The 26,865-nt window shown below is 48.7% G+C and overlaps 3 protein-coding genes across 21 annotated transcripts; 1 reads left to right on the top strand and 2 right to left on the bottom strand.

Annotated features, from left to right (window-relative positions):
- The first annotated feature begins 854 nt into the window (after positions 1–854).
- LOC122376711 (methyl farnesoate epoxidase-like) lies at positions 855–6,179 on the top strand. Of its 6 annotated transcripts, none has more exons than XM_043356641.1 (3): positions 1,337–1,371; positions 3,743–3,953; positions 4,489–6,179. In XM_043356641.1, exons 2-3 carry the CDS (start codon positions 3,863–3,865, stop codon positions 5,889–5,891), a joined length of 1,494 nt encoding a protein of 497 aa, XP_043212576.1. In that variant the 5' UTR covers positions 1,337–1,371; positions 3,743–3,862; the 3' UTR covers positions 5,892–6,179. The 6 variants fall into 6 exon arrangements, with proteins under 6 accessions (XP_043212579.1, XP_043212580.1, XP_043212576.1 ...); XM_043356640.1 differs by having other exon boundaries at positions 1,356–1,371; positions 3,531–3,953; XM_043356644.1 differs by lacking the exons at positions 1,337–1,371; positions 3,743–3,953 and adding an exon at positions 855–917.
- Positions 6,180–9,023: 2,844 nt separating this feature from the next.
- On the bottom strand, positions 9,024–23,220 carry LOC122376709 (cysteine-rich with EGF-like domain protein 2). Of its 14 annotated transcripts, none has more exons than XM_043356635.1 (8): positions 23,130–23,220; positions 21,210–21,355; positions 20,885–21,031; positions 20,504–20,698; positions 19,680–19,844; positions 19,187–19,334; positions 15,239–15,334; positions 9,024–12,325 (listed from the first exon to the last, which is right to left on the bottom strand). In XM_043356635.1, the coding sequence occupies exons 2-8, from the start codon at positions 21,345–21,347 to the stop codon at positions 12,141–12,143; spliced, it is 1,074 nt and encodes a 357-aa protein (XP_043212570.1). In that variant the 5' UTR covers positions 21,348–21,355; positions 23,130–23,220; the 3' UTR covers positions 9,024–12,140. The 14 variants fall into 14 exon arrangements, with proteins under 14 accessions (XP_043212570.1, XP_043212567.1, XP_043212562.1 ...); XM_043356632.1 differs by having other exon boundaries at positions 9,024–10,144; positions 23,130–23,219; XM_043356627.1 differs by having other exon boundaries at positions 9,024–10,144; positions 23,138–23,210.
- A 477-nt stretch (positions 23,221–23,697) lies between these two features.
- LOC122376708 lies at positions 23,698–26,365 on the bottom strand. The gene is made up of 4 exons (XM_043356624.1): positions 25,871–26,365; positions 25,360–25,506; positions 24,856–24,983; positions 23,698–24,622 (listed from the first exon to the last, which is right to left on the bottom strand). Exons 1-4 carry the CDS (start codon positions 25,994–25,996, stop codon positions 24,394–24,396), a joined length of 630 nt encoding a protein of 209 aa, XP_043212559.1. The 5' UTR covers positions 25,997–26,365; the 3' UTR covers positions 23,698–24,393.
- Between the last annotated feature and the right edge of the window lie 500 nt (positions 26,366–26,865).

Raw genomic sequence — 26,865 nt, 5'->3', positions numbered from 1 at the left:
CGGCGCAGTCTGGTGGTGCACCACAACCGCTTGAAGCCGGACAACACAGTGGAGCGCCCGCCGGCTGTGAGTGAGGGGCACAGGACCGCGACAAGAGCGCATGGGTTGTCTCTCTGGCGAGATGTGCCGGGAACGCCCATTGCCCGGCCCCATAGTGTGCCTGGTATGGGTGGGGCGCCAATTGTATTTCCGCCCCAAGGTGTCACAGCTGGCCGCTATGTACCGCAACCTGTTGTTTTGCCGCACGTGCCGATGCCGCGTCTGCCCGAGATACGACCTGACTGTGTGCCGCCACCTGACCCTGTACCGCTCCATGACGCTGTGCCGCACCGGCCGGAGGTACCACATGTTCCGCCGCCGTCCCCGCCGCCGCCGTTCGATGCCGAGCCGCCGCGGGATGTGGATCAGCGGCCGCGAACTGTCACCCGTTTCGGGCGTGAGGTACGCCCCCCGAAAAGGTTCGACCCTGCTCACTGGTCTTTTGATTAAGCGTTTGTTGTGACTGTCGTTGGCATATTGTTCAATAGGAGGGGAGGAGTGTAAGTAGGTATAATATTATTTAGTAGCCGAGAGCCGTGAAGGATGCACGGCTAAATCGTGTTCCCGGCTGTGGCGGGAAGCGCGCGCGTCGGCGCGCGAGCAGAGCAGAGCAGAGCGCTGGGCAGAGGGTGTGTGTGTGGAGCGCGGCCGGAGGCGGGACGCCGGTGAAAACAGGGCGCCGGAGGGCATATTAGTCACGTGACATTTAGAGCTTCTCCCCTTCGTGGGCCTTCTAAGTGCCAAACGTCACGTGTAAATTTCACGAACCTTGATCAAATCGCCCCAGGCGCCCTGTTTTCACCGTCGTCCCGGAGGCGCGGCTGGTTGTGTGTTGTGTGTTCGGTCAAGCTGAGAACACAGGAATACAGAGACATGCAGTAAGACCGGAGGCTGTATCTGAAGACTGAGGTGTCTTACAATTCCAAAAGATTCCCCGTAATAGGCCCTCTAAACTAATGACGTAAGATATTGTTATTCTTTTGAAAAGTGAATAAAATTAAGATGCAAGGCGCACACCGCTCAGGGCCATATATCGTTTCAGCTTACGTTTACGTCATTAAATTCAACGCTACAAAGATGATATTCACAAACAATCGTATCGTAAAATCATGTGAGGCAGAAAAAATGAACATTCTTTAAAAAAAACTCCAGAATTTTGATTTTCCAGTTTGATTTTTTATTTATTTTCATTATACTCGAAGGTAGAACGCCTAGCTCATTTGTTATTTGAAATGACGTCACGAGTTCAATTTAGATACTGAATAATCATTTTACGGTAAATATCCAAGCCCATTACAATTGATATTTCGCTTCCCATCGCTTCCGCAGGCTGTTGAATTTTTTTATACTTTTGTTTATATCTCAGTTTATTTTATCAAATATTTCTTTCAATAGATTGAAATACCTTTACCTAACCAAGCCACATGTGTCAGTATCATCTTTTATTGCTTATCAATCAATTGTGGTAGCTGGAAACTGGAAAGCCTCATGGTTGTCTAATGCAAGATCAATGAGATTGTCTTATCAATATCATTATGTAGATTCTAGCATGAATTGTGATGTGGTAGGTACCTAGTTATGTATTGTTCATTAGTCATTACTTTGACTTACCTCTATGTTAATTGTTAATGCAAACTTTTCTGTTGGTATGTGAACTGTGAACAATCTTCATGTCACTCAATTCTCTCAAGTTGTGACCGTCATGAGCCTCCTTTATTTTGTATTCTGTATAATGTAACTGGATGCCTTTACTAATATGGTCTTTGTATAAGATTGTTTGTTTTTAACCATACTTTGGTATTCATAACTTCTTATGAAAGAAAGTTGTTAACATTTTGAGCACCTATGTATGAGCTATGATCCCAATGGATCTCACGACAAAATTGGGGAGCCAGATCTATGATCCGAGTGGATCTAGCGACAAAATTGAAGGGTCAGATCTATGATCCCAGTAGATCTCTCGACAAAATTGAGGGGTTGGATCTATGATCTGAATGGATCTCGGATCGGGATCCATGGGATCGGATCTCAGATCCATTTTTCCGGATCCAAGCACATGTCTGATCTCAGCCTTGAGTGACGTCATATACCTACGATGCCAATGATATCATATAAGTCATTTGGGTTTTTGACCTATAACTCGCGTACAAATTGCGGTAGAGAGTTGAGAAAGACACCAATGAACTCGGAATGATATGCCGAATCGAATGATATGTTACTCGATCTTCTTAGCATCATTGCATGACTTGGACCCAATTTGACCTGACCTTGGCCTGAGGTCAGCACCTAACTTTACGCCGTTCACCAAAAAGTATGTCATTCAGCGCATCGAGTGACAAACACAATTACACCATATTCGGTGCTATGTGACCGTTTTTGTCAAAGTTATTGATCGAAATCAAAATATTTATTTGGATCTTTGACCTAAGTTTACAGGTCGTCAGTTGACTTGAGACCTTAAAATGAGCCACCATTCGCTGCCTTTAGTAACTTCCAACACGTTCATTTTTATGGCTATGCTTTAATGCCATTAGGAGCAAAACGGTGAGGGATGATCTCCCCCTTCCTGACTTGTAATACCCCAACCCCCCTTGGCTAGTGCTTAAGTAGAAAATGGGGAACATAAATTTAGGGATTTCATTGATATATGGCTAATCAGATTGGTCCCTACACCCTTACTATAAACTTTTGTTAGCGCTTCGTACGCTTTTCTGCGAAATTTTGTTACAGGGTTTTTGACTGGGACCATTGACGCTTTCCCCCCTCCAGTGCAAGTTGCAGGAGACGAAATTGTCTAACTGCAGGGTTAAAATAAATGCCTTTTTCATTTTGCACCAGTCTGCATGCATATAGACGGTACACACCTGCTCATGCGTACATAACTTAACAGCGATAAGTTGCCTCCCGTCCGCCTCGCCGGCCCGGCCCGTCTGGTCACCACCTGTCACACAAAAGTGCTCACCCCCAACACCGGCGCACCCAGGCGCAGCTGAACTTTTCAGAGCATGTCAACAACTTGTCAGACAACAGCGTGGTGTTGGTCTCCCACCGTACACTAGCGTACAATTTTTGTTACTCTCATGCATCAAACGCAATATTATTCCCGGCTGAATGAATTGTCGATTGGCGTCCCCGCCATGTTTGGTTTGAGTCATCAATTTAGATCCAGTCTCGGGAGTTCGAGGACCGATTTGGAGAAGAGGCCAATTGAAGTCGATTTTATACACCATCAAATCCCCAATATTAGAACTGAGTGTTTAACAGTTCACGGTCCCGAGATCCTCGGCTGTCATGACGACGTCACTAGGCCTGACCTCGCTGCACGAACCGGTCCCTGCACAGTGCACACTGCGCAGAGCAGCGAGAAGCAGCGGCCTGCCGTTTTTTATTCTTGTCAGGCTTGACTATTATGCGTCGGCGCAGCCTGTACTGTCAGAGGGGCCGGTACCGAGTTCCCGTTTTAGAAACAGCGCACGTCCTTGAACCCACAGTTGGGTATTCGAGATGCCGACATTCCAGCGAATATCGTTCACAAATGGCAGCCACGGTAGCGTTCGGCACACATGATCACGGTTGGAGTTTTTTTAGGCTTATTTAAATTCATTTTACAAAAAAAAAAACACTCCCCAAATGTACGTAAATACGCCTTCCTCTCATCGTCATGAGCACCGAGCAGCGCGCCTAATTTCCCGAGAACCTGCAGCTCTTTTGTCAGAGGTGCTGGGTGCCCCGGGTTCGACGGATCCCCGAACAGGTTCGGGCACTTCCGTCACCGAGGGGCGCCGAACCAGTACGGCTGTGGTGTAGGTCACGGGCGCCAGTCATGTGGCTCCCGCTCGTCGCGCTCCTGTTCCTGCTCCTGCTGCTCCTGGTGTGGATCAGGAGGCCGTACCGACCCGACCGATTTCCACCAGGTACGTGAATTATTACACCACCCAGCGACTGTGGATTTAGAATAAACGCTGATGTTGGACTCTGCTGTAGGCCGCGTCGAAAGGAAAGCGCTATACACCTGGCGATCTACATAATCTGTGTTTATGATGTGCATGACATAGGTAATGCCTATCCTAATTTGTGCCGGGCATATTCTTAGAGCGATCCACGAGACAATGGGCGACGCTGACGCTTCAGCAGGCGTTTGCTGCTCGGTGTTATTTGATGACTTACATTCATTAAAAAAATATAAGGCGTCAATTTAATTAGTACCTATAGGCTAAAATTGAACTACAACTGGCGAAAGTAGGCGTTCACTGAAATAAATACGATGAGTGTTACTTGTTAGAAAAGGCTATCCGTTGAAAAAAGAATTGATCAACCGTAACGACCAACTATCATTAGGATTCATCCAGAGTGAAACGTTCCAGAAATTGGCAGTGTGTTCGTACAGGTGCGGGCCAAAGCCCTAAAAAAAAAACATATTTACGTGCCGTTTCCGATTCCTCATTGCAGGCCCGCCAACATTCCTGATTTTCGGCAACATCGAGTTCATCAATGAGACCCGGAAGGGCATCTTCAGACCGCTGATCGCCAAATGTCGGAAGGAATTCGGCGACATCATCGGCATCATCATGCCGACCGGACAGCGGGCGGTGCACCTGCTCGACTTCGACCTCATCAAGGAGGCGACCGCGATGCCGGAGTTCTCCGGCAGACCTTCCCTGTTCACCTCACTAGTGCGCAGCTTTCAGCAAAAGCTGGGCATCATCTTCAACGAAGGACCTACCTGGAAGGAGCACCGCCGGTTCTCGCTGAGACATCTGCGAGATCTCGGCTTTGGTAAACAGTCGATGGAGGGTGTGGTGCTGGATGAATTCGAAAGTCTCGCCCAAGAGATGGAACAAAATATCGACTCGCCGTTGACAATCCACAACGACTTCTTCAACATCACGGTCCTCAACGTCGTCTGGCAGATGGTGGCCAGCATGAGGGTAGATCGAAACAGCTCCGAGGCGAAGCAGATGCTACACAGCGTGAGCGAGTTCTTCCGGGTGGTGGGCCCGCGCAGCCCGATGAACATCGCGCCGTGGCTGCGGCACTTCTTCCCCGAGTGGAGCGGGTACGCGCCGCTGATCCGCCATCGCGAGACCACCATCGGCATCTTCGACAAGATCATCGCCGAGCACCGGCAGACCCTGGACCGCTCCAGTCCGCGCGACTTTATCGACCAATTCCTCATCGAGATGGAGTCGGAGGACGCGGAGGCGCGTCAGTTCACCGAACGAAACCTGGTCATCGTCAGCATGGACTTCTTCGTGGCCGGGATGGAGACGTCGGCGACGATGCTGCACTGGTCCGTCCTGCTGATGGTGATGTACCCGGACGTGCAGACTCGCGTGCAGCAGGAGCTGGACGCTGTGCTGGGCGGCGGGCTGCCCTCCTACAGCGACCGGTCGCGCCTGCCGTACACGGAGGCCACCCTGATGGAGGTCAGTCGGCGGTGCACCATCACACCGCAGGGCATACCACACAGCACCACCTGCGACACCACGCTGGCCGGATACACCATCCCCAAGGACACCTTCGTCTACATGCACCTGCAGGAGATCCACATGGACCCCGAGTACTGGGGAGACCCGGAGGCCTTCCGACCGGAGAGGTTCCTCACCGCCGACGGCGCAGTGCGACACGACGAGCGTCTGATTCCGTTCGGCGTCGGCAGGAGGTTCTGCCTCGGCGAGACGCTGGCGCGAATGGAGACGTTCATTTTGTTCGCGGGTCTGATGCAGCGATTCCGGTTCTCCGCAGTCCCCGGGCAGAATCTGTCGCTCGACACCAAGTTCGGAGTGGTTCAGACACCGATGAAGTACAGTGTGACCTACAGCAAGCGGGATGGCTCACAGCCGACACAATAAACTGGAAAACGTCACGACCAAAGGCACATCGTGACCCGCCAGCGTCGCGTCGCGATGGACGCTCGTGATTTCCACAGTTTGGCATAGCAGACTATGGCGTAATGTCGAAATCGCCTGCATTATTACTGAAATGTGTGCACTGCCGCCTAAATTAGGCATAAAAAGGTGTATGCATTAGCCGAGTCTGAATAACAAAGCATGTGCTTACTCACTCCACTAATGAGGTACTTAGTACTTACTACTTACTAACCAAATATAGTTTGAATACAAAAAGACCAGTGAGATTGTGCACGAGACGTTACCTGAAAACAATGCAATGGCCGCGTATGAGCAACTTGAAATACGAAACTGTTGTAGGTAATTATTAACCCTCGCGGGCCCGGGGGGGGCGTTTTTCGCCCCCCCTGGCGAATATTTGCGATAACTCCCGAACGCTTAGGGATAGGAAGGCGAAACTTTCAGTACCTTTTCTCCCATCAATTTGACATCTTCTGAAGTAAAAAATTTGGACCTAGCCCCCTTGATGACGTCACAAGGTCCATTTTTCTAGACCCCTGCACGGCAAACTTCGGCGTCACAGACGCAAACTTCAAGTAGCTGCTAAAAATAGAGTTTTAGAGATAAAGACAAATTACGAGCACGGCTGTGTAGCGTTTGACCTAGAGAAAAATAGAAAAATAGTTTTGGTGACCTGAGGTCAGAGGTCAGGTCAACGACCCCGAAATGTGGTTTTAGTTTTTCGCAAATAACTTCGACAAAAATGGTCCTAGAGCTACGGCAGTGGTACCATCGCATTTGCCTTGTCAAGCCGCGTCGAATGATATATATTTTGTTCGGAAAAGGTCAAGTTTCATGTTGACCTCATGTGACCTCGAATGACCTCTGGTTGACCTTGACACATGAAAGGTCGTTTATGATGGATTTGTACCCGCTGATCACGAATCTGGCATCTATTTTCCTCTAAGCCTTCATTTAGAGCTTCCGGATGGCAAAATTGTCTTATTTATTATTACTAACTTAGTAAGTGAAATAGCCTCTAGCAGGGATACTCTTCTGTGACCTTGACCTTTGAGCAGCCTTGTATCGTAAGATGAACCACAAATAGGGAACTGATAAGCCTCAAAACATTTCAAAACATCTTGGAAGTTAGCACGCAAGATGTGCGAAAAAGTGCCAAGTTTGAGGTCAATTTTGAGCGTGACCTTGACCTTGACCTTTGCTTTAGAGCACATTTTCAGAATCCTCAGATTCTCTTCTTTCGTTTGACACCCAATTTTGCCGGTTTGATGCAGCCTGCCGTCCTCTAGAAGGCTTACTTTGAGATCACTACACATGTGCCGGTTTTGGCCTTTGACCTTGACCTCTGACCTTGAAAATTGACCTGAGGTCAAAAATTTTAGGTGCATTAGAATCGTCTCGTAAGGACCTTTCGTTTGGTATCGCTTTTGTTTCCGTAGCTCTCTTATTTACGGAGTTAGACAGGGGGGGCGAAAAACGCCCCCCCCCGGGCTGCGGTGGTTGGGATTACCCCCCGGGCCCGGCCGGGTTAAACCGTTGTGCAACAACTTATTCTACTCGTGTTTGTTTTTAGTTGATGGGTCTTGGCGCTTCATATAGGGTAGGGTGGGGTAATTTGAACATGTGGGGCAATTTGAACATAGTGTGAATAACACAAAATTACGGAAAATCCATAAGTGGCATGACAATAAGACCAATGAGAGAAATTATCGTAACTAAAAGGGCTATCATATGAACGGGATTTAAAGTTTCAGGGAATGAAGATGTTGACGCACAGTGTAAAAAATCAATTTCGCAAGGATAAACGCCTAACAACACGTCATTGCAACTTCATTGCAGCGCAAAATCTTGCATTGCTAGCGCCTAATACCGACGCAACGGCTGTTGTTGTACAATGACCTAATCAGTGCCTTCAATCCAAGAAATTTGCTTTTGAACCCTGTTTTTAAAAATGGCAAAATAACTTTTAGCGTGGGGTAATTTGAACATAGTGTGAGAATTTCAATGGAGACAGGGATAGCTCCGAAAAAACAACGCTCCCAGTTTTTTTTTTGACCAATATTTTCGACCCAAAGCAGTAGCAGATAAGTGATGCCAGTTTTAGAAAATTTACGTCTAATATCCGTCTAATGTCCGGCATTTTCGTTAATTTTCCGTCCAAAAATGTTAAAGTCAACTATTTGTCCAAATATGTCCGAAAATTATGCAGCTATCAACACTCAAAACCGTCATTTATATTGCTTATCATGTAATTTTACCAGCCGAAAAGTGTTTATTATATTGAGAGCTTAACAAGCTTTCCATTCGCCAATCAATGCTACGCACGATTACTTGATAAAAATGCTTAAGTGTGGCAGGCCATCGTCCAATGTTGTCCAGACTACTTTACCCTTGTGCAATCAATTCCGAATTGGACATTACAAAGTATCGGAACTCCGAATGTCCAGGTTCCGATTGGCACCACTATATCAGATGAAGTAAGGATTGGTAGAGTTTGTATCGAACGGAGACGATAGACGTTCTGTTAATTGAAGAGAGGCGAATTCTGTCAACTGACCGGTGTGCAGCGTGCAGATATTGATACTCTGCAACTGCTATTTTTGTTGTTGTGTTGATTTTTCAAATGAAGGTATGTTTAGAATTGCTCTGCCTATTCGTTTATGGGTCAAGCAGCATCGGTGTTGGCGAGACTATCTTTTTTATGGCAGGTAAAGGCAGTATGTTCAAATTACCCCACAGTGGGGCAATTTAAACACACCGTGACTTGGTGGATAAGTGATGCTATGCTATTCAAGGTATGCTTGGCTCGTCCAAAAATGAGGCTTGCATGGTAAAAGCAAGTGACACATGCGCTACTGAAACAGTTTTTCTTCATCCAGGGTTGAGCTGGAATTTGGTACAACGGAGAAAACGTAAAAATATGTTCAAATTACCCCACACTACCCTACTCATTTTTGCTCGTCGATCGCCCGAGCGTCATTTTAAAATCATTCTTTCACAAGTAAACACGCACACACACAAAAACTAAAACACCAAAGAAGGAAGGACCTTATCTGGACGAAATACAAAAATGAATACGAAAGAAAATGAAACATGCTTGTACAAAACAATTAGTAGGATCTTGACCCACATTTATTGGGCATGGAATGAACATAAAACACACCCAAGGCAATGCACGGCACATTTAATAACACCACATAAGACGGACCTTGCAACGAGATATGTAAAACGAAATATAGGTATCGTGATGAAATGATGAGAAACATGTGTCTAGCCTAGCTCGTCTCAATTGTTTTAAAGCAAGAACCAATTTTGTAACGATGCAATTTAGGCTGCTGACCTGGAACGCACACTTTTACTTACTTACTGACAAGTAAGCGGTGCGATCCAGATAAAACGAGCTTCGATAGTGTGTTATGATAAAATACTGATGGAATAATTACGACTGGTTCGAGTTCACGGCAATAGAAGGAAAAACCACCAAAATGCCACAAATTTCTCAGGACGAACGTCACATCAAATAAAACAAACCGTCACCCTTCACACACAATTTCCACCCAACCCCTTCCCTCGGGAAAAATCCCACACCCTAGCACATAACACACATCATAACGGAGAATAATGACTCGTTGTGCCATGTCGCAAGCATCTACTCGAATAAATAATCGATTAGTGTCGAACTAACGAGAGTAACGCCAGACTGGAGATCTGCCGATAAACGTGTGCTTTCCTAGCTTCGTTTGAGCCCAACCTTGTCCAGCAGTACAACATATCCTGAGGCTAATGTCTAAGTAAGTTGCTCAGTCATGATCGCCGTCCCCTTCGCTACGGCTGAGCGCAGGAGTCAGTCACAGTGTGCGTCGATAAAAGCTTGGCTTACACCACACCAAAAATTCCAATTCCACCGGTCCTACCATTCCATCTCGTGTCGATGTCACAGCGTTTTCGACATCCCAAATATTGCGTACATCGTGTCAATGCCACTGACCTTGACACTTCAATGTTCCTAGATGCTATGCGCCGATTATGTCATAGCTCCGTGTGTGACGTGGCACTTTCCGCTTCTGAGGGCACAGCATCATCCGTAGATTCTGTCGATGGCTGCTCATCGGAAACCTGCTCGGCGTTGGCCGAGTCAGATGCTAGATCTTCGTTCTCGGGGGGATTCAGATCACCGGATGTCTCCTCTTCGTTAGACTCCTCATCGTCGTCATATTCGTCGGCTTTCGCCTCGTCTGAAAGTAGGGACGACGAACTGCATAAGAAACCAAAACAAAAGAAAAATAAATAGATAACAGCGTCGAACAGCGAGGATTAGTGCTAAAAAAGAAAGGACCTCAATTCAACTCCGCAGCTTGCAAGGCACAAGAGTCTCGGTCAAACAGAACGACATTTGGAACTAAAGCGATTTAGTAACCTTTTGATCACAGCAGCTCTGTAGGTGTTAGGAACATGCCGTCTGGCCGATGGGCAACACACCACAGGACATCCCTGCTTTGTAGTGACTGAGCACACCTTAGCGGCTGGGTTTTATCAATCAGCGGAGTGAGCATGTTGGTAGCGAAGGACAAGACAGCAACCGGAAGAGAGACAAGACGTGTTGTGTTCGAGGGACAGAGCATTGTCCCTGGACGTGAACGTGTGACAAACAATAAGAATTAGAACAATAGAAACATTGTGGAGCGGTAGACGCTTTACAGTGCAGTGCTAGGAAAAAGTGATCTTTTCAACATGAACGATTACTGCCGCCAAATTAATAGCAAATATCTCATTTCATTCATTGTGTGTTGTGTATCCTATGTTCACTGTGGTATTGAACGCTCTATGCCCCTCGCTCCGTATTTCCAAAGATGTGACAAGCTGTCAAATGTTACGCATCAACCAACTATTTGCAGCACAGTTTGTATGAGCAATGTCAGCATAGAATGTGCACGAGCAATGGGCGCCTACAGAGAGTGAGGTTAGCTGTGGATCTCGCGAGATCAAACTCAAGGAAAAAATATACGAATAAATGCCTAGCTATCATCACAATATCCAAAGGAAATACACTCCCCGAAAAAAGATTTAGGGATACCATTCAGATACCTTCAGAGCTTCAAATTTCCTAAAAAACCAAAGATCATACAGCATGGACCAACTCATGTCTCAGATCCACAAACAATCAATATCACAATCCTTTATGACAAAGTACATACATCGCGAGGACCACTCAACGAAAAACAAGACTAGATTCAAATCTATTCCGCCAACTCAAGCTGTGCGCGCACCCGTCCATGGAACTATTTCCCACACCTCAAAAACTGGCATATCCGCGATTCCGAACAGAATCCATCTCTACCTGCAGCGCTAAGTGGGAGTTACTGCTGGAATCGGTTCACTGTAGAGTGCCACCTTCAGAATGCCACCACACAACGACAGCTGGCTATCACGATATCGCCCCGTCGTCCTTAACTACTATCCACGAGACCATATTCCTCCCAATCGCAGTACAAACGTAGAGAAACAGTGCAGGTGCAAACTCCTCATTGTGGAATACAGTCGGTGCAATATTGAGGACAGACGTGGATATAGAATGTCAAGAAGCCATGGAAGTTCCTAAGATGTAACTGTAGGCACCATGACAGCCGACTTGACCACTGGGTGCGATCTATCCACACACGCAAGACTAGGAGCGGTGAGAAGATACTTCGGCGAGACATGGCACAACGTCGAGACTGATGTTTCCTTAGCTGCACTGACTTCATCAGCACCACACCACTGCCGTGTCCTGAGAGTTGCTCCACCAGTCATGATATCTTCTCACAACTCATGATTGTTCTCTTTCGCGCTGTCGCACTCCTCTTCACCAGAACTGAGTGCTGCCGGACGTTCATCGGAGCACACACACTCTTGCTGCATCGCGGTTTGCCAAGCCTCTTTGTAAACCTCCTAGCCCATAGTAACACACCCCTTTGCAAGACATCCACCACCATTCTTCCCACACGACCCACTCGCCAGACCCCACACACCAGCACTCGCACCGATTGCCCAAAACTCCACACTGACTTCAGTCTTATCTCCTTCGCCTCTAGTAACCAACTCGCACTCCGGCCTCGCCAGTCCCAGTATCCACCGTTCCTCTCCACTGTTTCTGACGGTCTCCCGCTGTTTCCCACTGTCTCTCTATTGTCTCCAGTGTCTCAATGTCTCAGTGTCTCACTGTACGGGGCGCGGCTAGCCGGCGGCGAGCGGTCAGAGGCTGCTGCGGCTGTCCAGGTGGTACTCGGACAGTGTGATGTAGCCGGCCACCAGGAGGCCCACGATGGCGGCCAAGCTGACGCTCCGCTGAAGCAGTATGCAGGTGGCCAGACACAGGCCCAGGTAGGTGAGGTAGCGCGCCACCGTCACGTGCTGTTCCTTGCCGACCGCCTCGCTGTCTGTAACACAGCACGGCCGGCTCCGTCAGCCGCGCCGGCGAGACGGGCGCCGCGGGGAGAGAAGGAGCGCGCTGTGACGGGATACGGCCGAGTGGTGGTTCAGGGCTGGAGAGGCACTCGTATACGACACAACACCCTATAGCAGTGGTCGGCAGGTCATTCGGGGTCGTGCCCCCTTTTTGGGCGCCAGGCAGGGCCATTACCCCCACCTACCAGACCCCATTGCTGACACAACCAAGTTTACTGAAATTCCATACCGTCCTGGAACTCTTTGGGTATTTGTGCATTTCCAATGCATCAAATTTAAAACATGACACTTCCTCCACAAAACATTTAATACCTATATCCCAGTAGCGGCGGAACACCTTCAATTAAGGGAGAGGGAGAGGGGGGGGGGGCACTGCCGACTTTTGATCCCATTCTTTCCATGCAACGCCCATAGGGCTAATGTTAAAATGCAAAAATCAAAGGGTGCAACGGTGCCCCGGTGCCCTCCAAGTTCCGCCGCCTATGCTATATCCCATTTAACCCTTGTACGTATAGGGGCGGCGGGTGGTTTTTCGTTAAAAGCTCACGTAAAAGGCATTGGATCACGACCAAATTGTACCCTCGAGCCCATCATTTTTTTTTTTTACCAGCCCGGAAAATATCATGACCTGAGACCAGTTTAACCAACAGAAAAATAACCGCCTGCCGGAATATTTGCCTCAAGACCGCTTCACTTGCGGAGCGTAAACGCGATGGGCTCGTAAGCGGATAGGGCTTTACCGTTTACGCTCCATATGTGAAACGATCTTTAGGCAAAAAATTCCGGCAGGCGGCTATTTTTCTGTTGGTAAAACTGGCCTCTGGACCCATAATGACCGTTGGCTTATGAGCTTTTTTCTGGAGATCATCTTGAGCCATAAAATCTCACTTCAAGAAGTTATAGCGGGTCCCGATTTTCTCGACACTTGTCATTGACCTCTTGAATGAGACGGAATGACCAAGGACCTTAAAAATGGGCAGCAGCGGCTTCCTATTGTCACGGGTAGCACGCTCGTCTTTTTTATGCACAGCTCCATCTCAGAATCCGAGAGGCCGCGGGGGTCCGATCGACTCCTCCCCCTTACGTTAGCGGCTGTTGAAACGCCAACAGACGGGCGACGGTTAAAAGTTGCAGCTGCTTTTGTACGACTGTACGGAGGGGTGAGATGGTGAGGCGAGCAGGTACGTGAAAATTGGTATCTAATCAATGTGTGCTGTGCCTTTGGCCTGGGCTAATCTTTGAACCCTGGGATGCAACAGTCACGATGGCTCCATCACTGGAGCTACAAACTCTAAAAAGATAGGCTTTCTCAGAATCCCTCATTACCCCCATCGAAAGGGCTCCATTACCCCCAAAGGGGGCATGCCCCACCATTTGCCGACCCCTGCCCTATAGAGTCTATCCGTAAGCTCAGCGTCGGATTTAATAACAAATAATTATTACATGATTAGTCGTTAATAACACTATTAATTCTGCAAAGCAACAAGTGTAAAAACATTAACGACGTGATCATCTGCAAGTGCATGATGGCCCAAAATTAAAATAAGAACACGTCTCAACGCCGTTTCATAAGCGTCAATGACACTAATTTCATCACTGCACATGACGCAAGCCACGCCCTTACGTATTGCACACAGTGTAATCAACGTCTAATTTCAAAACAAATACCGAGTCGGTAATGACATTGACGATCCGTCACAGTCCAAACTGTCAAACTTGATGACGTGTGTCGCCCTCGTCACTAACCCGTCAAGAGTCGGACCGTCACTGGCCGGTACACGTCAAATCAGCTGCCACACATCGCTTATAAACAATGTGCCATTATTCGAGCGGGCACTTCTTCATGAATCATTGAACGCAGAGCAAAACAAAGCGTCAACGTTCCCTATGATCGGATAGTTGGTTATTTTGTTATTCTGCTTAGCGTGCAGAGGCCAGCCTGAATGGCGGCCAGCAGCATGGACTTAGCACGTGATGAATAAACAACAGGATACATTGCATCACCGCAAGAAACAACAAAACAACATGAACGTGCGGCATCCACATAAATGCATGATGATACGGATGATATACTGAAAAGGTTTCATACGAAAACCCGGGACACCAATGACCAAATACATGGCTAAAACACAATGGATACGCTACCGCGAAATACGGAAATCAATGCAAGATTATCAGTCATGGAAGTTCGATAAGAAACGAAATTCATACATTCCTCAGGAACAAAGCAGGCTATTTCTATGAGATATGGCTCGCAAGGCACGTGCTGAATACGACGGTTGTCGCATCAATATATCGATGATGCACTGGATGCTTTTGATACATTCCACTGTAGCATGCCAAGGACGAAAATAACTCGATGACAATGCGTATATTCACTCGCTGAAGAGCTATCTGAAAGTAATCTTCAGCAGGAAAATTCCAGCGAAAGCAGTGCCCATACAAACTGTAGACGAGCGTTACAGACATGTATCGTGCAATGCATGGAAGGAAAGTAAGGCCTATGGCTTTTGAAGAAAGGGAAGAGGGAGGGGAGAAGGGAGAGGGACATAAAGAGAAGGACGTTCAGGGAGAGAAGCAGTGTGACGCCAGACGCCCTTCTTGGATAAGAGTTTTCAGTGGTGTCATCTGATAAGACAATGGAAAGTCGAGACACATGAAGGACAACTATTCGCGATCCTGCACTGACCAGCTCAGTCCTACCGGGCTACGTTCTACAGCATGCTGGGAGTTGAGGGCGATACATTCCATCACAAGTTAAGGGTTATGACGTTTCCGATACCAATGATTACAGCCGTAGTGCAGCCAAGAAGGACTGCCCACGTAAACACTACGTCTAGCCGACCCTGGGTCTACCCTGACCTGCGCTCTGCGCCCGTACTCACCGACACAAAGTTTGCCTTTCTTGACGTATCCAGTAGCACACTCGTGACACATATCGGGACCGTCGCCGTGGCACGTGGCACACGCCCTGTCGCAGTCTGAAACACCACAGGCAAAGGTCAGGTCACGGTACATCGTCCGGAAATGCCACCGAGGCACGTCACACGTCTCAACACACACCAAACACTAAGCCTAATACCATCCCCAGGGATTAAAACGACATCAAATCGCCACGACAACATGGCTTCAGTCGCTCTCTTCACCTCCTCCACGCAATTTTGACACTCCACAGCAAACCTTCACATAAGCACGCAGCCCGCCCGGGCCGACCGTTTCCCGTGCTCCACACCACAGGTCGATACCTTTCCGGATAAGAGCGGACTAAGTGGCCTCCAATCCCAGTAAGGCGCCGGGCCGTTGATTGACTCCGAGATGAAACAGCCCGGCCGGCGGGGTCGGTGGGGTCAGCGGGGTCGCTGGGTCAGATCAGAGCAGTCCAGCCACCGCCGGGCTCGAGGTGCTGACCTATAGCGCGCGGCGCGCGGCGCAGCAGCTCCCTGAACGTGACCGGTTAATTGGCACCGGAACATGACAGCCCCGCACCGCCCACGACACAAACGAGCGCTGTTATTTAACAGAGGTGAGAGGGTATGAATGCCGTGAAGGAATATCGTGTGTCGGAAGGAAACAAGGTGAACTCAGAAGGAGATACTACGTCAGCTAGAAGCATAGTGTGCCGGGTGCCCGTTTCCTTGGCGTCACGCAAGGCACACTGCTCCTGTTTTCCTCATTGCCACTAATTTTTACGTTACCGGCGGTAAACAAACCTGCCCGGAAAGTTTCGCCACTGCAAATGTCGGAAATAAATAACACTTGTCAGAGCAAGCTCCGAACTCTGACTAACTTCCAATGTTAATCCGAGTCGGCCATTCCAATAACACCACCAACGCGGCATCCCAAACAGCGCCGAGTACCGCGTAGAACAAATTCTGATCACGCGCCTCCTTTCGAGCTGCGAGCCGTCATCGGCACCAGCTGCAGCCGACATTTACCCTGGGACCTCAACCTCCGTCACGGACCGAACCGCTGCGGCAGCCCGCTCGCCAAGCTGCAGCCGACATTTAACTCGGAGCCTCAGCCCCCGCCACGGACCGGCCCTCTGTCCGTCGGCCGGCCTAGGTGACGTAACAGAGACGGCGGATCAAAGCCGTCGGAGCGGCGGCCGTCCATCGGTCCGTCGGCCGGCCGGCAGACTGCATATGAACGACCCCCACTTCAGCGAGTCGTCACCCCCTCCCCCCAGACTGGCCGTCGGGGGTGGGGGGGGGGGGGGGACACGGGGCACATCCGGCGGCCAGCGGGCCCGGCTGGCTCGCAGTTCAACGATTTCAGCGACTGGTTCTGAATTCAGTTCAGTCGGAGATATTGCTTGGAGTCATGTCTGCCCATAGGTCAGCATGAGATTCAAATTAAATCACGGAGACTCTGATTTAATAACACTAAGTATCTTTTCAGAATGAACCTGCTTTTAGCATTCTATTTCAGCTCTTGTAGAGGTAAAATTACACGAACACATAACGATAGAACATATAACCGCGGAATGTATCGGTTCCATTTCCCCTGGTTCGACGACTCAAAAATGAGAAACCTGCCATGAGCGATCAACATCGAACGTGAATACGCTTTAACGACAGTAGTTAGAATACATTTCAGCCCGAGCCTAGTCTGACCAAAGACACACGCGGGACGAAAGTTCAGCCAGATCGCCCCCGTGTCTGAGCCGATGCGATCCGATTCCGGACTCCGGAGACCGAATATCGCATCGTCCTATGTCCCCGAGCGATATCTCGTGGAGTAATTCGGCCCATCCAGACCAGAGTTACCGCACTCTATCCGACTTTGACACAGAAACTTCTACCCAAATTGGGCCACCGAGGATCACAGAGCCAGTCCATCGGGACGGGACCGAGCTAACAAATGAACCGCCATTCTCTGCTCCCGGCCAGGAAGTTTACAATCGGAAGGATGCAAAGGTCAGTTGAAATTCAGATTAGACTGCGCTTTTACGTAAATGCATTTGGCCTACACATGAACTACACCAGACGTTTATTGAAGCAGCGTGGGATGTCATTAACGTACCAACATGGCTCTTCGGGTGGCCATTGCGCAGTTGTTTCACTGTTTTAGCATGCAGCTGGCATACATATACTTGCTCCGATTAAACAATCGAAGCAACATTTGCAAACTAGAACATCAAACTATCATTTCAAAGGAACCCTCCGATCATCATCAGTTGAGTTCGTGCTGGTGCAGGGTTACACTAGCCGTTATCAAAACAACAAGCTGACTGATGTCCAGCATACACAGAACAACAAACACTTCCGAGGTCCCTATCATTGAGTGGAGATCAGTAAACATGAGGCAATCGTTAAGAAGAAGTTCATCTTACTTGCGGTCAATGATGACTGTCATGAAGTTGACATAGGTCGGCATCAGCCACAAACAAAACATGGATGCCCGTGCAAAAGTGAGAGGAAAGAAAATTGGAATACGAGAAGAAATGCTGCGGTACTGGTTTGTTCCGATAGGCTGGCGTGTAATTCACCATTCGCACTCGGCATCATTCCTTTTATCATCGTCATGGAAATTGTCAACAGTCACCAGGAAAGTTGTCGTCACTGAGTCCTGCCCGGTGCAGCTCGTCTTGCTAGCCATTACGATCAGTATGCCAGTCTCAGTCACAATAGGAAATGCCGTCACAGTCACCATCCACACCGTCATCGCTCTCGTTGGCTGCGGCGTCAGGGAGTCCGGCCGGCGCGGGTCGATCTGGCCCGGCCGTTCCGCGGACTACGCCGTATTTTGATGAGCCAAGAACGGCCCCCATTATGGAGGGGAGCCATCACAGAGGTCGATCCTACCAATAGCCCGACAGCATGACGGTCGCAACAGAGCGGATTACGGCCGCATTTCTAACGGGCATCGGTCTGCTTTGATCAATCAGACGCAGCTGATTCCTACTGAGCTGGCCGATTTAGGACGCATAAGTGGGGATGAGGTATTTACCCTAAATGGTGCCGTTCTTTGAAAGCTTAACTGCGATCATCGACAGGGCAGCCAATTTGTTGCAGACAAAAATTGGACGTCGACCAAAGATAGGCAAAACAGAAGCCTTGACATTTCACCAAAAAAGCCATCCGTGGAAGACGCGCAGAGCCAGCTGTTCAGTTTCTTTTCTGAAGCTCATGATTGTTTTAATGTGGACAAACATGCGAGTCTGCAAACCTGATGCTAACTAACTACCGAGCTTATTAGCAACGTCTGGTATTGAACAGAGATTGATGAGTTACCCGACCGCTTTGGCACGAACTTATTGGCTGTACCATTTTATTGGTACTTGACCTAACACCCTTTCCAAAAAGGCACAGTGATAAGGTGAACCGGAACATTTCAACCGATCCCCCGAGGGCATTGACAGGTTGCCGCTTTAAAACACAAGTAAATCTTAAAACAATCACTGGCATTTTAAGACCAAAAAGACAGACAAATTGAATGGAACGGCCTGGCTCCTCTCGCAATCACGGAGAACCACCTCATCTTGACACCATCTATCGCATCTCCTCTGAACGTTCAAGCATTCAAACCCGCCGCCAGATGTCGGGTCAAGCATCACCCGACCTCGCCCGACCATACGGCCACATCCCGTCAGTCACATTCATCGCCCAGATAACCCACACATACCCTGGCCAGTAAGCTCACATATGGTGTATTTACCGAAGGCGTTCTCAGTACCGTCACATATAAGCTCCAATCTCCATTCCTCGCCCACAAAACCCAGCCAGTCAGCTCACCCAATACCAGGCAGGGGTTATTACCAAAATCGTTTTAGGACGGCCACATATACGCCCTAGTCCCCATCCCTCGCCCACACAGCCCCTGTAGTTCCTTACCCATGCAGGTGTATTTGCCGGGGTCGTTGATGCACAGCTGGTTGGTGCGGCACGTGTCCGGCTTCAGGCACTCGTTGATGTCCGAGCAGCCGTATTCGGACTCCCACTGGTAGCCAGAGGCGCAGCGGACGCAGTGCTTAGGACCAGCCTGTGAGGACGAAGGGAGCTCTGTCAGTACTGGGCAATGGGCACACAACACGCCGTGACTCCCATTGGTAGCCAGAGGCGCAGCGGACGCAGTGCTTAGGACCAGCCTGTAAGAGATGGAGGGAGCCGGGTTGATAATCAGTATCACATGCAAACAACACCTAAATCTGTGGAGAAAACGCAAGGTCATTCTTGGGTATATTTGCTGACATTGTCAACTGAATACATAACACTCAAAAGTACGTCACATAATATGAAGATGTCGGATGGTGATAGTCTCCTCGAAACGTGCAAACGAAACTCACAGAAAAGACATGCAAAGAAAAAATCCAACACCGACACTTACCCCTGCGCAGGCTCCGTCGCAGGACTTGTGGCACGGCGAGCAGACCAACTTATTATCGTCCTTGTAGGCCTCGTAATGGTCGGTGACATTGCACGCGTTGCACAGCGTGCCAGAATAGCCCTTGTTGCAGGCACAGGCGCCGCTGCCCTTCCTCGAGCCGTCACCCTGGAGTACAGAAGAGAGGGAAAGCAGAGAGCTCGAGTCACTGGATGGACAAGTTCGTATCAATAAGAAGAGCTAATGAGTGAAAGGCAGCGAGATAGCAGCGGTATTCGTAGCCCACCATTCAATCACAGAAACCAGTCTCAAATCTCTGACTGCAAACGTCCGCAGCACTTCGATAAGTGTATCTCTAACTTTGCAGTCTCCGTGTCTGGAGCAGTCTCTCGCCCTGCAGGCCTGCAGTTGGACCATGTCCGCAGCAGTCTCTCACCTTGCAGTCCCCAAGTCCCAAGCAGCCTCTCACCATGTCCGGAGCAGTGTCCCACCTCACAGTGTCCGGAGTAGTCTCTCACCAGTGTCCGTGTCCGGATCAGTGTCTCATCTTGCAGTGTCCGTGTCCGGAGCAGCCTCTCACCGTGTCCGGAGCAGTGTCTCACCTTGCAGTGTCCGTGTCCGGAGCAGTCTCTCACCTTGCAGTCTCCGTGTCCGGAGCAGTCTCTCACCGTGTCCGGAGCAGTGTCTCGCCTTGCAGTGTCCGGAGCAGTGTCTCACCTTGCAGCGTCCGTGTCCGGAGCAGTCTCTCACCATGTCCGGAGCAGTCTCTCACCTTGCAGTGTCCATATCCGGAGCAATCTCTCACCGTGTCCGGGGTAGTCTCTCACCTTGCAGTGTCCGTGTCCGGAACAGGGCGTGTCCGGGCCGCCGGGACACGGCTGGCAGGTGGGTCCGTAGTGGCCGGCCGGACAGCAGACGCGCCGCCGCTCCACACACAGCCACAGGTGGAGGTCGGGCCGCGGCTCGGCCGGCCACCACTCCGTCTCTATCGCCTCCTCGGCGTCGTTGGCCACGTCGTGACACTGCCAGGAAGCAAAAAACGTCACGTAATCCACCATTCTACGAATATACACCAATGACGACAGCGTAGGACTGTGAAAAAATACGGCAAAAAATGTAACTTTAGAGTATAATTCCAGCTAATGCGAACATCGGACAGATAGAAACAGCACGCAAAAAGCTACATCATTTAAATTCCATCCACCGACCTGGCTCTTGCCGACGACAATGTCCGTACAGAGCATGGACTGGATCTCTGCCAGGCGGACCTCAGAGTGAGCATAGTTCTTAAGTTTCTTTTCCTCCCAGTCGGTGTCACCGCCCTCGTGGTAGCCGCGAGCCGTCTTCTCCATGGCCTGGGTGAGAGGTCAGAGGGTGAGAATTTACTGAGGGGGTGGCAATGTCTTGGCCATGATACTGAGGCAAGAGCAAGGGTTTGCAGCATAAAATTCAAAACACTGACATTTTAGCACCACAAAATGCTGGCCAACAAGGTTTTTAAATATCAGAAATGATGAATACATAAATACTTACTGCTTTGAATGACTTCACGACAGCCTTGCAGGCCTGGCATGCTCCCAATGCAGCATGGTGCTTCTCATTTATTTCTAGGTCAAGTCGCCCATTTACACACACAACAGCCAAGAGAAGGGGCAGAGGCGAAAGCTTCATGTCCTGAACTGAAAAAAAGACATCACATTATATGATAAACAGGACTCCAAAATCACAATTGAACAGTGTCTTGTTTACAAACACAATTACTTTCCATGACTGGTGGCATTCTGAAAACAGGTAAGAACTAAAAAATAGACTGAATGGCATTCAGTGAATGCTTCAGTCATCACTTAACTACTAACTGGACTAGTTACAGGTATAAGGTAGGTAGTTGATTATTCATGTTAATATGAATACCAGGCAGGAAAACAAAATAAATCCAAAAGGTGGAAATCACCAGTCTAGAAGTTCAAAATCAAAGATTCAAAGCCATCAGAAAAAAATGAGAAGTGACAAAAGACAGAGGCCCACAAAACCAAACAGTGGGCAGTGAATGTAAATGCCTGTTCCATACTGGAACATGAGACACATTTGTCATTGATGAAGTGTATTAAAATCAAAGAAAAGAAAGCACTTCAAAACACAATGGACCATTCAATTTTCACTGCACTAAACACTGAACTTAACATTCTTTCATCCCTTTCATTACTTATAACCATGAGCTAACTAGTGGAATGTGAGTTAGGGTGCGTTCGGAGAGGCAGATTCCCGGGGAATATTCCACGCCGGCATGAAATTTCCGCCGAATGTGCCGTTCGGAGAGCGATTCCCGGGGAAAGTTCCGCGGAACGGACGCGGAAAGCGCGGAATCTAAAAAGCATCTCACGCGTCGTTCCCGTGAAGATGGCGGCGCCCATCAATATGCTCGAGTGAGTATATTATTGAATATAAATGGATATTGCTTGCGTTTGTTTCCACCCTGATCAGTTTTATTGCAAATCCAACCATTGACAATGCTTACTCAGTTGTGGTTGTCCTCTGAAGCAATAAAAACGATAATTTGAAGTGTTGTGTTGTGTGTGTTTGGGGTGGGGGAGGGGGGCACAGTACAGATGGGACTTTTTGAAAATAATTGTGATTTTTCTTAGTTGTTCTTTCTTCAAGAGCTTCATTCTTATTACATCTTGCCATAGATGTAGCGTTCCAAATAACCAAATAACCCAAATAACCCAAACAAAATCCCACGAACTCAACTTGGCGCAGTAGCGCCGATCCTTGAAATTGGCGGTATGGAATGTCCCTCTCCGAACGCAACACGGGGAATTTTCACGATGACGGGGAATATTTCGCGCTCTCCGAACGCACCCTTAATAATGCTTCAACAGGTTCAACCGCCTGCCCAACAGGCAATGTGAACAAATCCCAGACAGCCAAAAACAAAAATTGAGATGGCCATCGTCCATTATATTAGTGATCTTCAAGCGTGGAATTGTTGTGGAAAACATGGTTTACAAAGGCTTCCAAATGACATATATTATTTTTGAATTTCTTCAGAGTTGAATTTTTTGAAAATCCCACAAGTTCCATCTCGGATCCACAATCATGGGATCACATGGGACATGGACCCGAAAGACGAAATGGTTCACACAAGATTTTCTAAAAACTGTCAGCTCTGAAGGGATGCAAAGCAGTAAGTTCGTTTTGACATTTTTATAAGCAATAGTTTCTACAATAATCTCACATTTGAAAACTGTTTATCTAAATGCCATCTCGAATTTCAATTTACTTTCGTGTTGGAATTGTCTGAGATCCGTGCACATTGACATGCATCGACGTTGCCCTGAGGAACTAGCTGTTCTGGTTTATTGCATTTCATTTTCCAACACGTAAAGAACAATATTCATTTTAAGGAAGTCATCACCAAGTCCAAAATGGGTAAAAACTCAAAAAATAAATCACCGAAAAACCCTCAGTTTCCAAAAACGCGACGGTCGCCGGCCTGCGCAGCGAACGTAGCTCGTGCGCGAGGCTCGCTATTTTGTTTATAGTGATGTATTCTACGTCAGCGAACTCAATCATTCTCCCAACATTTTCCAATATCATTATCCAAGAGGTAAAGCAATGCAAAACCCAACATCTTGGAGTAGTTAGAAACTGTTAAAACAATATTTTTGATTATTGGCTGCTTACGCTTACAATATTGTCCCAGAGCTGATTGAGGATCTGATAAAGCGTGATATAAAACAGCACTATATATAGAGCTGCAAGTTTTATTCCCAGCGAACCCAAAAGCGAGGTGTAGTCTTCACTTATAGTCACCGTGGTTATTAGAAAAGTAATCTTGATGAGGCGTAGTACATACATACAACTCACGGAGTAAACTATCACCGTCATCAGTCGCAACACTCACATCGAAAAATTGCACTTCGTTTCTTTTGCTATGAACAAAGAAGGCTAAACAAATCTGTGATATAGCAGCAGCCCACCACTCACCACCGTCTCACGTTAGCCAAGCAGAGACACCAAAATTGGAAACCGTTCTTGTATTATTTGCACTGTTTTGTGTGTACTACCAGAACAGCAGCATTAACCCGAATGCGGCCATGGCAGTATGTTTTGTTCATCTCGAACACGTTACACAGCTGAACTCAGAACATCACACAATATAATGCTTCGAGTTGTAAAACACTGCCATCGAAAGGAGTAGCCCGTGGAGCGACCTACAGGGCCACAGCCACCGCTAATTCATGGAGCTATAAACACTCCTTATTATCTGGACTTCTCATGCGCTCTGGCACGGAGGGAAGCATGTCGCAACGACGATGGATTATATCCTACCGTCGCCATGTACAACTGAATAACAAAAAACTTGTCCCGAGCCTACATCACACCAAACAAAGTTACAGTTATAGACCTTCGCATACCGGTGTAACGGGGGTCTACGGTACAGCCATGTAAGTAAACCAATGACTAAAGCGGATGAACTGCAAAATTCCAAGCCGCCCAACCAAGTTGCACTGAATCTGACTCATGTGAACACTGTCACAATTGTTTGCTAGCTAATTATCACTTCAGCATGGCAAACCCACAATTGAGCGCATAATCGGTACACAACAGACCGAATCGAATCTCCGGCACGGGGCGTGAGGGGTTACTGCCTCGTCCTAAGCTCTAGTTTGTTGATATTGCACAGCCTGGCGCGACCCCGCCAGTGACGCGTCAGTTAGGCCCCGACCTGGGAGGCGTCGCGGGGCCGCTGCTTCTCATCCTCGGCAGGCTGCTGCTGCTGCTGTTTGACACCAGCCTTCATCGCGATACGAGACCGCTGTTTCTCATCTTCGGCAGGCTGCTGCTGCTGCTGTTTGACACCAGTCTTCATCGTGATATAATCGCTGATGTCCTTCAGATCGTACTTCTTTATCATCTTTTCAAACGTGTCGACGATTGCCTCTCTGAGGATGATACCCATTGGCGAAATGAGTGTAAATCGATACAACTGACCGTTTAAAACGCACATCGCAATCCGTGAGCAAAAGGCCTGGACAAAAGCAAAATCAATTTTTATGAGTAGTTTAGCTTGCTAAGAACACAAGTACGTGAGAAAGCATGCACCCTTTGAAAGAACGGAGAGACAAGGGAGACACACGAAGGGCCTCTGGTCCACACGTCTCGCGAGTCTCCTCACCTGAAGGTGTCCTGGTTGAAGAGGTAGGCGCCGATGTGTCCCGTGTCGATGAAGCGCACCTTGCTGCCCGGCCACAGCTCGGTCAGACTAGTCAGACCCTCCCGAGGGATATACGCGTCGTCACGAGCCTGAGGAGACGAGACAGCGGTTTGTGTTACCGAGGAAAGGATGATAGAAGTACGTCAAAGCATACGGGCGTTGTACCGGACAATCTCACACGCAGACGCATGGTGGTTATTGGTTGTATAACCGTTACGCACTTATTTTACTTGCAGGATGGGACTTCTGCTGCCGTATGTACTATGAATTGAATACATATTTAATGATGGAAACAAAGGCACTATAAATTCCAAAGTAACACTAAGACCATTTTTAGAGACCATACACATTACACACTCAAACTTAATTTGTCACTGGCACGAATATTCATGTGTCACCCGTTTGTCGTTACTCAAATCGTGCGACAAACGAAATATACGATATTCATCCCATGGTGCCCCTGACCTGTACGATGAGCACCAGCTCGGGATCCACCGGCACGGGGAAGTTGGCCAGGTGCGTGCACTCGTCCATGATGCCCCTCATGAAGTTGTAGGCCTCCATCATGGTGGCCGGCCGGGAGGAGGACGCCTGCGCCGACGGCCGGACCAGCTGCGGACGGGGAGGGCACAGAGCGCGTCAGAACACGGGGGTAGGCATACAATGGCGTCTACCTACCTGACTATCGCACACAGATAGACAGCGCGGCAAGACATCTGTGGTTGGTGTGCTAAGCTAATACATCTCTGGCAACACTAGAATATAACACAGTGGAGGAAACGAAATTAACATGACACAAAAGGCAAAACATACATCAACGAACACAAATATCGACAAGGTGGCGATCTATGTTAAATAATAGCCCACAAGATGCTCAAGTCGAAGCGAGCATTGTTTAGAGTCGTTCACCTTCAAACTAGCTTAACACTAGCTACTAACTCCCTCAATAACCCACATCTGAGCCCGCGGTTCTAACCTGCGGCTTGGATCGCACCAGGCTGGCCAGCGGGCTGACGAGCGCCAGCTGGGCGAGCGAGCGGCCGCGCGGCCCGGCGCCCCGGTCAGCCACCATCTGCTCGGCCACCCGGGTTACCTCGGCCATCTCGTCCGGAAAGCCGCGCGCGAACTGGCGGCCCGCGTGGAAATGGTCGCCCTCCGCGCTGCTGGGCCGCGGGGCAGACGGCAGAGACACTGACGCCTGTCGGAGGGTGGGGTCAACGTCACTTCATCCGAGTTACAAAGAGTAGGGCAAAACAATACGGGATGTCATTACCGTGGCTAAAAAGTTACCCGAATAATTCTGATGATTAGTTGAATGATAGTTGAAAATATCGCCAGGTGGTAACTTTCTTAAAATTGCTGGTCACATGCTAGCGGTTTACTAAACTTATACTCAGATATCAGCATATCGACAAAAATGAAGCCCTGAAGCAAAACTCAAACGCAAGTACAGGTCTCGCGAGTTTTAAGCGTAGGTTTTGCTTTTCCGGCTATATCTTTTTCGCCTTCAGCTTTGTAGGCTTAAAAGTGTGACTGATTTATTCGTATACCTCCCTACCATAAGCATGGAAAAAAGTTTGATCGTATGCCGGCTAGTTTCGGAGGAATTAAAAGAAAACATCAAGATCCGCCGTTTGGGGCATTCTGACCGCGGCTTCCCTGCAGTCGCCTTTGACAACAGTGGCGCCGCCTGACGAGTAGAACGCGGAAACACAGAGGCATGAATGAATCCAGCGTTGGATAGAGGTGGGACTCGGCAGAGGCTATCACTGTGGCCCGCGCGGGTGTCCTTGGACAATGGACAGCGGCCGAGCCTTCGGGCGGTGGGGTCAGAGGTCACGAGAGCCCGGCGCTGTTTGGCGTATAGGAAGGGGAGGCGCTCGCCTCAGCCTTATAACTCGGCTTGTGTGGTGGTGGTGGCAGTGGGAAGGGGGGGGGGGGGGGGCGGAGGCAGGCGGGAGGGGCTAGAAC

This window comes from Amphibalanus amphitrite, unplaced genomic scaffold (assembly GCF_019059575.1).
Source record: "Amphibalanus amphitrite isolate SeventyFive unplaced genomic scaffold, NRLGWU_Aamphi_draft 002256F_arrow, whole genome shotgun sequence".
Taxonomy (NCBI): Eukaryota; Metazoa; Arthropoda; class Thecostraca; order Balanomorpha; family Balanidae; genus Amphibalanus; species Amphibalanus amphitrite.
The sequence above is the reverse complement of the archived record's forward strand: the minus strand, read 5'-3'. Positions and strand labels throughout refer to the sequence as shown.